The sequence below is a fragment of the Hipposideros armiger genome, unplaced genomic scaffold (genome assembly GCF_001890085.2).
Source record: "Hipposideros armiger isolate ML-2016 unplaced genomic scaffold, ASM189008v1 scaffold_292, whole genome shotgun sequence".
NCBI lineage: Eukaryota > Metazoa > Chordata > Mammalia > Chiroptera > Hipposideridae > Hipposideros > Hipposideros armiger.
In genome coordinates, this window is record NW_017731642.1 from 2,049,931 (window position 1) to 2,065,023 (window position 15,093).

At 36.6% G+C, this 15,093-nt stretch overlaps 1 protein-coding gene across 1 annotated transcript in view; it reads right to left on the reverse strand.

Annotated features, from left to right (window-relative positions):
* Nucleotides 1-219: 219 nt before the first annotated feature.
* LOC109391433 (adenylate kinase 9-like) overlaps nucleotides 220-15,093 on the reverse strand; it is a 91,940-nt gene continuing 77,066 nt past the window's right edge. Inside the window, exons 26-30 of the mRNA XM_019658998.1 lie at nucleotides 13,078-13,338; nucleotides 12,067-12,191; nucleotides 9,282-9,501; nucleotides 4,338-4,403; nucleotides 220-630 (exon numbers count right to left, since the gene is read on the reverse strand). Of these exons, the coding sequence (XP_019514543.1) occupies nucleotides 553-630; nucleotides 4,338-4,403; nucleotides 9,282-9,501; nucleotides 12,067-12,191; nucleotides 13,078-13,338 (750 nt within the window). The 3' untranslated portion in view covers nucleotides 220-552. The remainder of the gene's footprint in view (nucleotides 631-4,337; nucleotides 4,404-9,281; nucleotides 9,502-12,066; nucleotides 12,192-13,077; nucleotides 13,339-15,093) is intronic.

The window sequence follows — 15,093 nt, forward strand, 5'->3', positions numbered from 1 at the left end:
TACTAAACAAAAACTTTAAAACAGTTATTGTCACTATGTTCAACAAGTAAAAGGAAATACACTCATAATAATGGAAAAGATAGGAAATCTCAGGAGAAAAATAAAAAATATAAAAACAAACCAAACGAAAATTTTAGAACTAAAAAGCATAACATTTGAAATAAAAAATATTGGTTGGGCTTAACAGTAGAATGGAGATGACAGAGAGAGGGAAGAATCAGTGAATTTGAAGGCAGATCAATAGAAACTATCCAACTTAAAACAGAGAAAAAAAAAAGGATTGAAAAAATTAACAGCTCCAGGGACATGTGGAACAATAGTGAAAAATTTAATCTATGAGTAAAGGAGAAGACAGAACAAATGGGTCAGAAAAAATATTTGAGGGAATTACGTCTAAAGTTTTCTGAAGTGCAGTGAAAGACATAAATTTACAGAGTAAAGAAGCTTAGCGAACCCAAAACTATATAAATATAAAGAAATGAAACTACTGAAAAGCAAAGATACAGAAAAAAATCTTGAACGCAGGCAGGGGAAACAACACAGGAAAACAATTCAGATGAGCACATTCTTCTCATCCCTCTGGCTCCTATCACACAGGGATGAGTGAAGAACATCAGAAATGGTAAATACCTGGATAAATATAAAAGAGGATTTATTTTCCTCTTAACATATTTAAAATACACATGTTTTTAAAACAAAAACTATATTTTAAAACAAAAACTCTTTCAAACAAAATCTATAGCTTTTTTCTTGTGGGGTTTATAATGTATTTGATTGTAAAACACATGACAACTGGAGCATACACGATGTTGGCAGAGTGGGGTGGGTGTAAATGGACTTAACGAGTCTCAAGGTTTCTGTAACATTACACGAAATAATAGTATCTCTAAGTAGAGTGTGAAAAAGCTAAGAATGAGAGCAACCATGAAAAAATAATGCATAGAAGTATAACTAAAAAGCCAACTGATAATTTAAATGGATTTCTAAAGTATATTCAAATCATCCCAAAGAAAGCTGGAGAGGGGAAACAGAAAACAGAGGAGACAAAGAGAGAGCAAATAAACTTCATGGTGTCAGAATTAGGGCTAGATTTGGGATAAATTGTCATGGTTATCATCAGTAGGGGACAGTAGGGTGAAGGTCTGCAGCTGGGTAGATTATGTCAGGAGACTGATGGAGATTATAGTCAGAATGCTTACGATTAGGAAAGAAATGGAAGAGGAAGGAGTAAAAGACCCAGCAGAGTCTAGAGGCTCTTCTGTACACAGATGCTCACTCTTCAGACGCTAGGTTCCTTTATTACACTGGGGAGTGAGGCTGCCTTCTAATGACGGATTCTGAGACACTACTGTCAATTATTTGGTTTTCAGTGCCTTGAAAGTCAATCCTCAACCAGTACATCCATGCACACTTTGGCTTGCTGTTCCATCCCAAAGTGCCCTCTCACATCCATCCACCTTTGGGCCTGTGCACTCTGCCTTCTCCCTAGAAGCTCTCGGGGATGGTCGTGGCCTGGTGCTTGGCCCTGAGCCTTGTTTCAACCTCATTTGGACCCTGACTTTGACTCCCCCTCAGTACTTAGGGTATAGATCTCTACTAACTATTCGCCCGGGCGTCGTCGCTCACAACTCTGCGTACTTACTGCTCCGGCTCCCCGTCCTGGCTCCTACTGGCTTTCCCCAGGCCATGGCTACTCTACACCTCATAGAAGGGACACGGGCACCAGAGAAGGAGCCAGTGGACAGGAAGAGAGCCAAGATACGTGCGTGAGGAGTAAGAGTGGAAGCAAGGCCTCTGAGGAGGATGAAGACAGGCAATGTAAATCTTTATATGATGGGGTTTGGCTTATAGAATATGCTATAGTCACACTGGGAGACTAAAGTTCCACACGATGGTGACATTTTCCCATGAAATTGATGGGAGTAGTCACTTTGAGACTTTGAAATGACTTCCAATGTTAAAATGTTTTATTTGCTGCTAAAAGGTCATGCAGTAAAGGCAAGGGTGAGAAGACAAACTTGGGAAGGGCTTTATCTGCATATGGTTCCCCATTTAGTTCTCAAGAGATGAGTCATGGAGCTGCATGTTCTGTACAAAGAGGCAAACGACAGGATGGCCCCCGGCTCTGTTCATGAAAGCAAGCTCCAAGGTCTGTTTTGTCAGGATGGATTCCACTCGGTGTCACATTAACTGATTATAACAATCACACTATGTGATCTTTGAGATGCCACATTTTGTTTAGTCTTTTTTTGTCTGAGGCAGTAGCAGGACATCTCTTATAAAATTCTCATTAAAGGAGTTGGAAAGAAAATCAATACACGGTTTTAATCTTTGACTTACCAAAAATCTCAGGAATTGTCTTTCAAAAGCCAGTTTGTATAAATTAATTGTGTGGGATACACAGCCAGTTTCATAAAATGTTAAGTCTCAAGAGACCTAACTTACAAAAGCCTATTTAATTTAAAAGATAGACTATTAAATCTTTGAATGAAAAATAAGAAAGCCCCCACCCATTCTAATGTTAGCAAATAGAAAAGTTATAAATTAAAAACATTTAAAATTTATCCTGAAAACAAATTCTCTTAAGAAAAAAGAAGACTTAACTAAACAATGGTAAAGAAGGAAAATTAAAGTATTGTTAATTAGGGAAACTAGGTATTATTAATTCTTCCCATTTTACAATGAAAACCTGGACTCAGAGAGGTTAAGTAACTTGCTCAATGTTATACAGCAGCAACAAAACAATTATAAGTTGAGTGCCTACTATGTGTCAGCACTATGTTAGGCACTAGGTAGCCACCAATGAACAAAGTTAGCAAGAACCGTAGAGATTATACCAGTTTAGGTAAACTCAACCCCAAAGTCTGGACTCTTGGTAATATGTCCCTGAGACATTTGAGGTGATTCTTAAGGGGACAACTAGGGGCTCCCAAGGGCTAAAGGTAGTTAACAGTGGTTGATCCCACATTAGGATGTCTGACTTTTTAATCCTAAACATTAGCATGACTTCTTGAACAGAAGAGAATTTCAGAACACGTTTGTTCAGAGAATGAGCATTAGAACGAGGCCAGAGACTTCTGTCAATTTTGTTCATGGCTGATTCTCCGGTGTCTGAAATAGTATCAGGCACATAGTGAGCACTCAGTTAAGGTTTGCACATGGACTGGCCGAATGGATGAAAGAAGATCAAAGCAAATAACGAAGAGGAGGGTTCTGTCCCTTAGATGGTGCCATAACTTTCTCCATCTAATAGTTTTAGATCAACTTCTGGCTATAAATACTTTGTTTGGACAAACAAGCAATTGTTCTGGCCGCTCTTGTGTAATGTTTTGACCCACAGTCACAGTTGCATTGTATCAGGAGTTTTCTGTATGGAAACCCAGCATATCCACACCGGGGGGATACATGGTTGAACACATAGTGAGCCCTATTTTCTTTTATCTCTCTTTTCTCCTTCCCTTTTTTGGGTTGAACATGTTTATACAGATGGAAATCAGATTACAGGAGACAGCCTTGAAAAGATGTTACAAATGTGCCTTAAACCAGAAGGAAATGGAAGAAGGCAGAGACTATAGTATCGTTTGCCTTGGTTACAAGGGTTACTTGTAAACTGATTGTATAAACATGAGCCTCAGGTCCTTTATAGAACTTGCTGGTCTAGTCACACCTCCTCTTTAACTCCTACATCCCTGAGCAAGCTTGGCTGAAGCATTTGGGTCAGTTAGGTCAATTCGGGAATAGTTCTTCCTTAAACAAAACAAAATCCACTATCTTCAAGGTTTATCTTTTTTAAAAAATCAGCAGATGGAGAGAGCTGCACGGAGCCTCCTACACAGACAGTATATGGCTCTGAGAGTTCACAGACTCTGCCTTATTCCTTTCTTTATCTTGAGATAATCTATATTTTAGTCCCGGCACAGCTTCACAGGCTCTCTGTCTAAACCTTAACACCAAGCTCCCAGCCTATCTCCCTGTGGCATGGGCAGGAAGTGTGAAAAGCAAACATAACAATCCAAAACAAGCATAGTTTCATGTAGCATTATATTTTGTATTAGATTATTTAAACACCTGTAGTGGTTTTCTTTCCTTTCAGAGTGTTCATTTTTCTGATTTTAATAATAATAAAAGGTCATTGTAAACTCTTATGGGATAATAAAAAGTATAGAGAAAATAAGAATGATATATAATCTCACTACTTGTACATAAACTGTATGTTCTTCAAGACTTTTTTCTATGCATCTTTTTATTTTATATAGCACACACATATGCACACACACACACACACACACACACACACACAAAATGGTTGTCTTGCTTTAAAAAAAAATCTTACTTACCTCCCCTTTCCTTCTTTTCTCTTTCTCTGCTCTAAGTTCAGCCCTTCTTCTAGAAATCATAACATCCTATTAAAGAAACATTTAAATTTTTTAATGGGTAATAATAAAATGACTACGTATTAATATAATATTTATATGTTATGTTCTTCCCCCCCCCCAAAGTAATATACATATTTCCCAATGTGGGAATAACATTTGGGTGGAAAGATGGTGAGCTTTCCAGAAAAGTATGTGAGGGTGGTGATTATGTCACTACATCCTTGTACCTTCAGACCACTTGGTCAGCCGTTTCCCTTCAGAGCGATAAAGGGCACTTGGGGCCAGTCACTCTTCTACAAACTTTAGAATTCCTATTCAAATTTATCACTTATTAGTTTGCTTTTGGTGAAGAGGTGGATTTTGTACATGGAGAAATAGAGAAAAAGCTGGAGGCAATCTGTTGAAAATGTTTAATCTTGTATCAAAATTCTAAAATATAAGATCTTAATAAAACCTAAAAATACACATACAAGTGAGAAAAGCGTATGTACTTTGGTTACCTTCACGGACATGGTATATGGGTGGTCCTCCGGGCTTCCCAGGGGCCTCTAAATCTAATGCAATGGATCCTTTAATATACCCCCAAGGTTCATATGAAAACTAATCAGCCCCACCCACTTTGATTTGGGGGGCTCATTGGCTCAGGGTTCTCTAAATTGAAGTCCCTTTAAGTCCTGGGAGATTAGAGTGATGCTTGAAGACACGATCTGGGGGCTCAGATCTAGACCTGCAGACTCCTGCTGCTTTTATCTGGCAATTAGTGAGTATATACTCTGGAGAATTTATGTTTTGTTGACACTAAAAGAATATTTGTAGATAAAATTATAAAACTGAATGGAATCGAATTAATTTAGTTTTTAAGCCCCCAGAGAGATTCTTTAGCTCTTTAGAGGGTGAGAGTTTACAAAAACTCTTATTATACCTTTCTTTTTTTAAAACCAGAGTTTTACATTGGTGCTTTAACCGTAGAGTTGTGAAAACACATTCTCCTTTGTGTTTTCATAACATAGATAGTATAGATACCACAAAGAAATGCAAAGTATGTACAATAACACACACATATATTTTGCATATCTTTTTCTTCTGATCCTTTCACTCAAATAAGTCATGGTTAGTAAAGTTTAACTAATTATTGTGTGTCTGCCGGATGCCATCATTGTTCTGAGCACTGCAATACATACATTCTTTCATTTTCTGCTCAAACCATATCTGCCAGGCAGACAGTACTATTCTACTCCATAGGTGCGTTAACAAAGTCAGCGGGTTTAACTTAACTCATGTAATGTCACACGGCCAGTGGAGGACGGTGTAAGAAACTTCCAGATAAGGGAACGGAAAAGCATACGGTTTGTTGGGTGCTACAGAGGAGGGTTCGTATTTGTTCCACAAACAAAGATGGAAAGAGGATTTGGGACAAGATTGGTAGGCTTTCAATGCCAGAATAAAGAGTTCAGACCTTAACAGGGTGGCTGGATCAAAACAAGGTTTTAGGAAGACCAGTCTGGAGGTGGCCAGAAGGATAGGCTGGAAGGCCCAGAGATGAAGCCAGGAAGGAGAAGTGGCAGGTCACTGCTGGGTGGGAGCTGAGAAGGATCAGAGCCAGGATAGAGTTGTGGGTGTGAAACGAAAGGAGCTAGTGTGTGAGGTTATGAACTAGCTCTTGAAACTTCCTCTTTTCCTGTTTCATATCCCTCAAATTCTCAGGGCAGGAGATGTTCAGGGTGGGGCTTCATTGCCCTAGAGATGCTCTGTCCAATATGGTAGCTACTAGCCACTTGTGACTATATTAAAATTAATTAAAAATAAGTAAAACTAAATATGTGGGTTCTCAGCCTCACGAACCCCATTCAAGTGCTCAGTAATCACATGTGTGAAGCTGGGTATCTTTCCACATCTCTCTCCTTACTTCCATAGTTTTGGGATGGCTGAGAATTCAGCTTGCCTTCATTTTGGGTGGGATATGCATTCTTAGTGTGGTAGAGCAGAGGGATGGATGGCAATGCCCTTGAAGGGATTTCCTCTGGCTAACCCCAAGAAGAAAAGAATTTGCCAATTGTGGCTCAGCAATGAAAAGGGAACTTCATGGTTTTTAACACTTTGCCTATAACAAGTATTGAGTTGTGAGAATGTATTAAGCAACTTAAGTTATAGTATCTCAGAATTGGAATTAACTGATCGGCTCTCTGACACTACAGAGAGGTTTTTCCCACGGCATTCCTGCCAAATGTCCATTCAGTTTGTGTTTATCTATTGACAAATAGCTCACTGCCTTCAATCGTGGTTCTTTTTGGAAACTCTTACTTATAATGAAATACATCTTTCTGTACCTTCCTCCTATCAATGGTAGTTCCTTCCCTTGAGGCCACGTGGAACAACTACAGGCTCTCTTCAGCATAAAAGACCTTCAAATAATTGAACACTGCTCTCATGTTCCATCTTAGTCTTCCTAGTTCCAGATTCAAAAGCTCTATTCTTTCTACTCCAGCCCAGATCTATAGATCTGCCATGTCAAGACATGTCATATAAATGTAATGAATCATGTAGTATGTACTATTTGTTTTGTCTGGCTTCTTTCACTTAGCATAATGCTTTTGATAATCATCCATGTTGTAGGGCGTATCCACGGCTCATTTCCTTTTAATACTGAGTAGTAGCCATTATATGGATGTACCACTTGTTTATTTATTGATTCAGTTTTATAAAATGTTAAGGTATTTAAAGTGTACCTCGTGATGATCTATGTATACACACTGTGAAAGGATGCCTCCCATTTAGTTAACACATGCATCACTTCACCTATTTATCTTTTTTTTTTTAATAACATTTAAGTTCTCGTTTAGCAAATTTCAATTATACAATGCCATGTTATCAACTATACGTCAGGTCTTCACACCTTATTTATCTCACACGTGAAAATTTGCACCCTTTTACCAACCTCTCCCTATTTCCCCCAACTCCCAGGCTTCGGCAGCCACAATACATGTGTGGGGTTATTTCTGGGCTTCCTATTCTGTTTCATTGATCTATGAACCTCTCTGTGTTGAATTTTTCAGTTCAGTTATTGTACTCTTCAACTCTGTGATTTCTGTTTGGTGCCTTCTTATATTTTCTATCTCTGTTTTGAAATTCTCATTTTGTTCACGCACTGTTCTCCTGACTTTGCTGAACATCTTTATGACCATTATTTTGAACTCTTTATCAGGTAAATCACTTACCTCCTTTTCTGTAAGGTCTATTTCTAGAGTTTTATCTTGTTCTTTTGTTTGAGATATTCCTTTGTTTCTTCATTTTCTTTGCCTCTCTGTGTTGGTTTCTGCACATTAGATAAAACAGACACCTCTCCAAGTCATGACAGAGTCGTGTTGTGTAGAAGATGAACTTCATTAATCAGTCTGGCCGTAGTTCTTGGCTTTCTCAAATCTTTGTGATTGTTCAAGCCACCTTCTGTGTTCTTTGTGGGCCCCAGTAGTTGAGGGTGTGCTACGACCCATCAGTGTCCCAAAGGGGAGACTGCAGCCAGCACAGGCTGATGGGAAGCTGGATCTTCAGGCAGCAGATGTTTTGATATGGATGATATGGGTATTTTCTTGTTTGCCCAATGTGTAGGAGTAAAAGGTACAAACTCGCTCAGCTAGTTTCTGGGTTTCCTTCAGAGGGAATTGCTTTGTGTGCAGCTGTAGCTTCAGTGTGTCTATGGCAGGAGTTCAGGAGGCTCCTATGTTTCCATCTTGGGCCAGAACCCAGGGCAGTCTATCTGGATGTGTATCACCTTTAGTTTATCCATTCATCAGTTGATGGGCATTGTGCTGTCTCCACTTTTTGGCTATTATGAGTAATGTTGTTATGAACATTTATATACAAATTTTTATATGGAGATGTTTTCATTTTTGTTAGATAGATTCCTAGGAGTAGAATTACTGGATTCCCTATGACACTTTTAAAACTTATTAGTTTGCTTTTGGTGAAGAGGTGGATTTTGTACATGGAGAAATAGAGAAAAAGCTGGAGGCAATCTGTTGAAAATGTTTAATCTTGTATCAAAATTCTAAAATATAAGATCTTAATAAAACCTAAAAATACACATACAAGTGAGAAAAGCGTATGTACTTTGGTTACCTTCACGGACATGGTATATGGGTGGTCCTCCGGGCTTCCCAGGGGCCTCTAAATCTAATGCAATGGATCCTTTAATATACCCCCAAGGTTCATATGAAAACTAATCAGCCCCACCCACTTTGATTTGGGGGGCTCATTGGCTCAGGGTTCTCTAAATTGAAGTCCCTTTAAGTCCTGGGAGATTAGAGTGATGCTTGAAGACACGATCTGGGGGCTCAGATCTAGACCTGCAGACTCCTGCTGCTTTTATCTGGCAATTAGTGAGTATATACTCTGGAGAATTTATGTTTTGTTGACACTAAAAGAATATTTGTAGATAAAATTATAAAACTGAATGGAATCGAATTAATTTAGTTTTTAAGCCCCCAGAGAGATTCTTTAGCTCTTTAGAGGGTGAGAGTTTACAAAAACTCTTATTATACCTTTCTTTTTTTAAAACCAGAGTTTTACATTGGTGCTTTAACCNAAAGTTTTAATTCTTTGTGTTTCAGGCCTGCTGCACTTGCTGCCTCTTCCACTATGTTCCTGTGTCTGGTAGAAGGACACTTTGATGCTACCATCATTTTACTTTTATTTGCCTTGGAGAGAAAAGCATTAACATGTTGATAATCACATAGGCCTCAAATAATTCTTAACTCTTTAATTATAAATACTCTTAATACTTGTAGGAAAGTGTTTTCATATTGACTGTTATTAAAATCAGAAAACTACATTTTTTTAAAAGACCACTTTATAAATTGAATAGGTGCTGAACAAATTCACTCCCATACTTTTTTATTGGCTACATACCTTGATTTTTGCCTTCATTTCTTTAATAAGTTTTTTCCTGTCTAATTTCTTCTTTTGTTTCAGTTTCCACTTTTCAATTAGGAAAGGCAGGAGGCGATCAGAAACATCTTGATCATCAATTTGTATAAAAACAGCAGCATCTGGGAAAAATCCATGTTCCCCCAGAAACTGGACTTCTTCAGGATATCGTGGGAAACCATCTAATATAAAACCTGTGGAGCTAGGTGGAAATTTAATAATTTACTTTATCTGCTCAAAATATTATATTAGGAATATTGATTTAAAAATGAAAAAGAGTACTAATAAATTTCAACTTTACAAGATGTGCAATGAATAGTTAAAAAAGTTTACTATAGTATCTTTTATTTCTTTAATATTTCTATCTGTATAAACATGATGTGTCTTCTCTTAAATGTATAGTATTAGATTAAAATTTAATATTTTATACTTATATTTGTAGTATAGATAAGGTCTCTTTAATTGTAAATAGTCTTAGTATTTGATGAAAAATTAAGAAAACATAAATTCTCTGCTTGAGAGGAATGCCCATCCTAATGAACGTCTCACTTTTTATATAAAGGTGAGCTTGGCCAGCCCACCTTTAGTTTTTCTTTTAATGATGCTTCCTTTCATGAGACAATTCGTACCGTCTTCCCTGGATTCCCTTGTAACCAGTGACAATTATTAATGTATATATCCTCAATCATCTGTGTAAGGTGATTCTATTCAAATAGGATTATCAAACTTGTTCAAGTACAATGAAACTTTAAGAATCCTGAAAATAACTGGAATGTTAACACATTTTCATTATGGAGTACCTATAAAACAATCAGGCTTTGAGAACTTGGCTTTGTTTAGCTGAGAAAGTCAATATCAGTCCTCTTTTGAATGAGAGTTTATCCTGTTTATCTAAAATTTGGTTTGTTTAAATATTTATATTTAAACATATATTTTCTTCCTAATAGGAATGGGACTTTCATGAACATTTGACAGTTTCAGCCACTAACTGGCATTTAAAAATGTTTTTTCTCTCTCTCTCTTTTTTTTTTTTTAGCTGAGCCATCCTACCACCTGTTGGCAGCTCAGTAGCAGCTCAGCTTGGGCCATGATTTGAAACAGCGACCCTGTTGCTCAGAGCTCGCACTCTTGAATAAGCTCTTAACCAACTGAACCACTTGGCCGGCCCGTGTTTTCTCTTACTAAATGGGCAAATTTCTATATATTATCCATAAAATATGTGTCCTTTTCTTTGGAGATGCCTTCAGCATAGTCTCTTCTGAGGAACAATTTCATTCCTACTGTTCCAGTTGTCACTTCCTTGTCAATAACTTCTAAATCTTTACCTCTACACCCAGCCTCTGTTCTGAGTTTTGATTCAGAATTTTCAAAAAGTTGCATAGTTTCTTCACCTGACTGCCTTTCTGGGATCATATATGCATTGTACTGTCAAAAATCATACTGATATCCTTCCACACTGCTTAGTCCTACTAACTCACTAGTATTCAGGTGGCAAGCATCAGAGACATTTGGACTGCTCCCTCAATTCTCACATACAATAGCTAAGTCCTAGTGTGCCTCCTTCCGTACCCACATTTCCATTTCCAACATTACACCTTAGTTCAGGGACTTATATCTTTCCAGACTAACGCAATAGCCTTTTAAAAATATGCTGATGTTTTCCCTGATTATAAAAGCAACAAATCTCATGGTAGAAAAAGTAGACAATACATAAAAGCATGAACAAAAGGCAAAATTTTCCATAATTTCATATTCCATTCTCATCCTGACATTTTGTTTTCTTTCTTTCCAGCTTGTTCTTCATGTGCCCATCTCTCTGCCATATTACAAATAGCTTTGTATCTTCTTTTTAACTTAACATTAAGAAAATGTATGGCATGAGGTTGGGACCTAAATTAATGAAGAACTTAATAACTATTGTTGTAGGCAACTTACCCAAGTTCACCACAACTATTGATCTAAGTTAGGGAACAGGAACTTAGAATTAAAGTTGGTGAGTAATAATCCCACTTACTTATTTAGTCCAGGGAGCAAGTGAAAGAGTGTCTAGAGGAGCATCGGGGCTGGCTAGTTATTTGATTTCTTTATGATATAGTTTATCTCCAAAATGAGATAATAAAAGTTTCTATGCCACAGAATAGTAGTAAGGATTAAGTAAATTAATATGAATAAAATATAGTACCTGGTACATAAAATTGGTATATGAATGTTTATATACTGTTAGTACTATAAGTATCATTTCCCTTTCTTCTGGTGGATACCAAGGCAAGAGATTCTGGTTAGGAAAGCAAAGCGAGGTTTTAAACTCTGGTGACCTGGAGATTCTTACATTTGTCCTGTCTGGCGTCAGGCTTGTTCCTGGCTTTTGATAAATGGATAACACTATATATGCTATTAAGTGATTTTAACGGTAGTTGTTAAACAGTGACAAGGAAAAGGGTCCAGCCCAGCATTAGTGTACATGGGTTTAGAACACGGGTTGTCAACCAAAACTACACATTAGAATCACTTGGGGCGCTCTCAAAAATACTAACACCTGGGTCCCAACCTCACACTCCTAAAGATTTTGATTCAGTTGTTTTGGTTAGGGTCCCTGACATCAGTACTTTTAGAATAATTCCCCAGATGTTTTTAATGTACAGAATCACTAGCATACATAATAATAAAAGAGAAAAATTGTTAAATTTATGTTGGATTACATTTTTAACTTTTGAGAATAAAGCACATGAAAGTCAATAAATGTATAATCCTATATAAATGAAGGTACCGTATTGGTTCCTTAAACCACCACTCAGAAAGAATTGCTTCAAGAATTTCGGGAGGCAGTAGCTCATTTTCAATTAGACTTAATTTGATTGCTTCTTCTTCTTCTGTAAATTTTACTTCTGAAAGCTAAAATTAAAATCAGAAAGCAAAATAGAAAAATTTTTAATTCTCTATTAATAAACAATACTATATTACATAATTGATTAAGATGAGCCCTGCTTTCCTCAGGTGATTTTTTATACTGTTGCTTGTAAACTTTTAAAAATTTGATGTCTTTTCTTTAAACCCATATTGAATATGGTTTTAATTAAATAGTATATTTTATCTAGTATAGGTAAGAGGAATTAGTAACGATTAGCATAACTGATTTTCATACATGGCCTGAGGACATTTGTCTCATCATTTTATGCTAAAACCTTGTTCAATCTGTATCACTTGTAAGGCCTAACTGATTTTTGTCGTCTATCTTCTATTTATTTAGCCTAGATCCTGATTAAAGGATGGGCTAGCCAGGCAGTCATCTGAAGTATAACATGAACCTGGGTCCATTTACAGGGGATCATTTGAGAAGAAAAGCGTCTTAGCTATATTAGAAATGGTTAACTTTCTTATGAAGCATCATTAGAAATTGATATTTTGAGATCTCCATTGGCACTGGGGCAGATTTTTATGATACATGATTTTAAAAAACCAGAGAACACAATAATGGAAAACCTTATAGTTGAGGTCAGACATATCAAATAGCATAGTCCCAAATAAATGCTATGTAACAGTCATGTCAGGGAAAGCTTTACTGATTTTTATTAGAGACATATAAAACTCAATAATTTATATTCTAGATGAAAAGTAAGATCTATATCTAACATATGGAGAGGGTGACGCTTAAGTGTCTTTTATAGGCTAATTTTTTTCTTCTTTTTAGAAACTTTTTAGAGTTTTATACTGCTTATACTCTACTTTCCAAAAGTAATACCAGTAAACACAACTATCTGCAGAGTATTAATATTCCTACCGGCTTCTTTGTATTGTCTTTCTCAATCGTGACATTGGCCTGAAATGCAAGCTCTTCAAGTTCTTGTCTTGCAAGTTGTTCTTCCTCAGCATCTTCCTCAAATTCAGGTCCAATACTCTTTTCAGTTTTGAGCATTAGTTTTTCTTGAAGAAATTCTTCAAACTGAATGTGAAAAATGCCCAATTTTTCTGCCAAATGTCTTCCACAGACAGTTTTGCCAGAGCCATGGGGGCCCAGAAGGCATACTCTTAATGGAGGAGCCTGCAGTGGGGAGGGAGGCAGTCAGGAAGAGGTGGGGTAATAGAGAGTGAAGGAAAGGAAGTTTTGAGGAATTTAAAAAAAAATAAGGCTAATTATTTGCCCTCCCGAAGACTGAATTATCACTTCATACTCAAGGGTGTTCAACATTAGGTATCAATTAACATAACTCATTGCATCAACAATGGTCCTCAGAGAGCAACAACAATCATAAGATCACCTTGATATCATGTGTCAAAAGGCATTTAATAAAATAAAATTATTTTTTTTAAAAAGTGTTAATTACAAAAATGAAAAGATACTTTTGGCATGATAAAAAGTCAAACAATAAATTTTATGCTCAACAGCACTAATAATCAGAGAAATGCAAACAAAAACCACAATGAGATACCACCTCACACCAGTTAGAATGACTATCATCAACAAGACAGATAATAACAAGTGTTGAAGAGACTGTGGAGAAAAAGGAACTTTTTTACACTGTTGGTGGGAATGCAGATTGGTGCAGCCGCTATGAAAGGCAGTGTGGAGATTCCTCAAAAAATTAAAAATAGAATTGCTATATGAGCCAGCAATCCCTCTCCTGGGTATCTACCCCAAAAATCTGAAAACATTTATCCATAAAGATATATGTGCTCCTATGTTCACTGCACCTTTATTTATGGTGGCCAAGACATGGAAACAACCAAAGTGTCCTTTGATAGATGATTGGGTAAGGAAGTTGTGGTATATATACACAATAGAATACTATTCAGCCATCAGAAAAGATGAAATAGTGCCATTTGCAACAACATGGATGGATCTTGAGATTATAATGCTAAGTGAAATAAATCAGACAGAAAAAGTTGAGATATGACTTCACTGATATGTGGTATATAAAACTGAAAACAACAAAGGAACAAGACAAACAAATGAAGAAACAAAAACTTATAGACTCAGACAATAGTTTAGTGGTTACCAGAGGGTAGCGGGGGTGGGAAAGTTGGGGGTGGTAGATGATGGTAAAAGTGATCAAATATTTGGTGATGGAAGGAGAACTGTGGGTGGTGAACACACAAAGTGATATATAAATGATGTATTACAGAATTGTATACCTGAAACCTATGTAACTTTACTAACAATTATCACCCCAATAAACTTTAATTTACAAAACAAAAACAAAACAAAACAAAAACCAATAAATTTTATTAAAATGGTGTGCCAGAATGACCAAGCATTATGTGATCTATGTAGAAATACATAAACTTTCCATGATAACATAAGTGAAAAAAGATTATGAAATATTATATATACTAGAAAGAATATATACTCATGTGGAAGAGGACGAGGAAGTAAAACATAAAAAAGAAGACTTGTTTAAAGCTTGTGCTTTTATGTGTGTGCTTTGTTTTAAAAAATGAATACAATATTGCCACGTGTTCTTTCATTATTGTGGTAAAATATACATAACATAAAACTTACCATTCGAAGCATTTTTAAGTGTACAATTCAGTGGTATTAAGTACATTCACAACGTTGTGTAACCATCACCACTATCTCTCTCCACAACGTTTTCATCATCCCAAACTGGAACTCTGTACCAGTTAAACAGCAACTTCTATTCTCCCCTCCTCACAGCCCCTGGCAACCACTCTTTTATTTTCTGTCCCTATGAATTTACCTATTCTAGGTACCTTGTATAAGTCAAATTATATAGTATTTGTTCTTTTGTGTCTGGCTTTAATAAATATTTTTTAAAGAAAGTAGAAAATGGTTCCA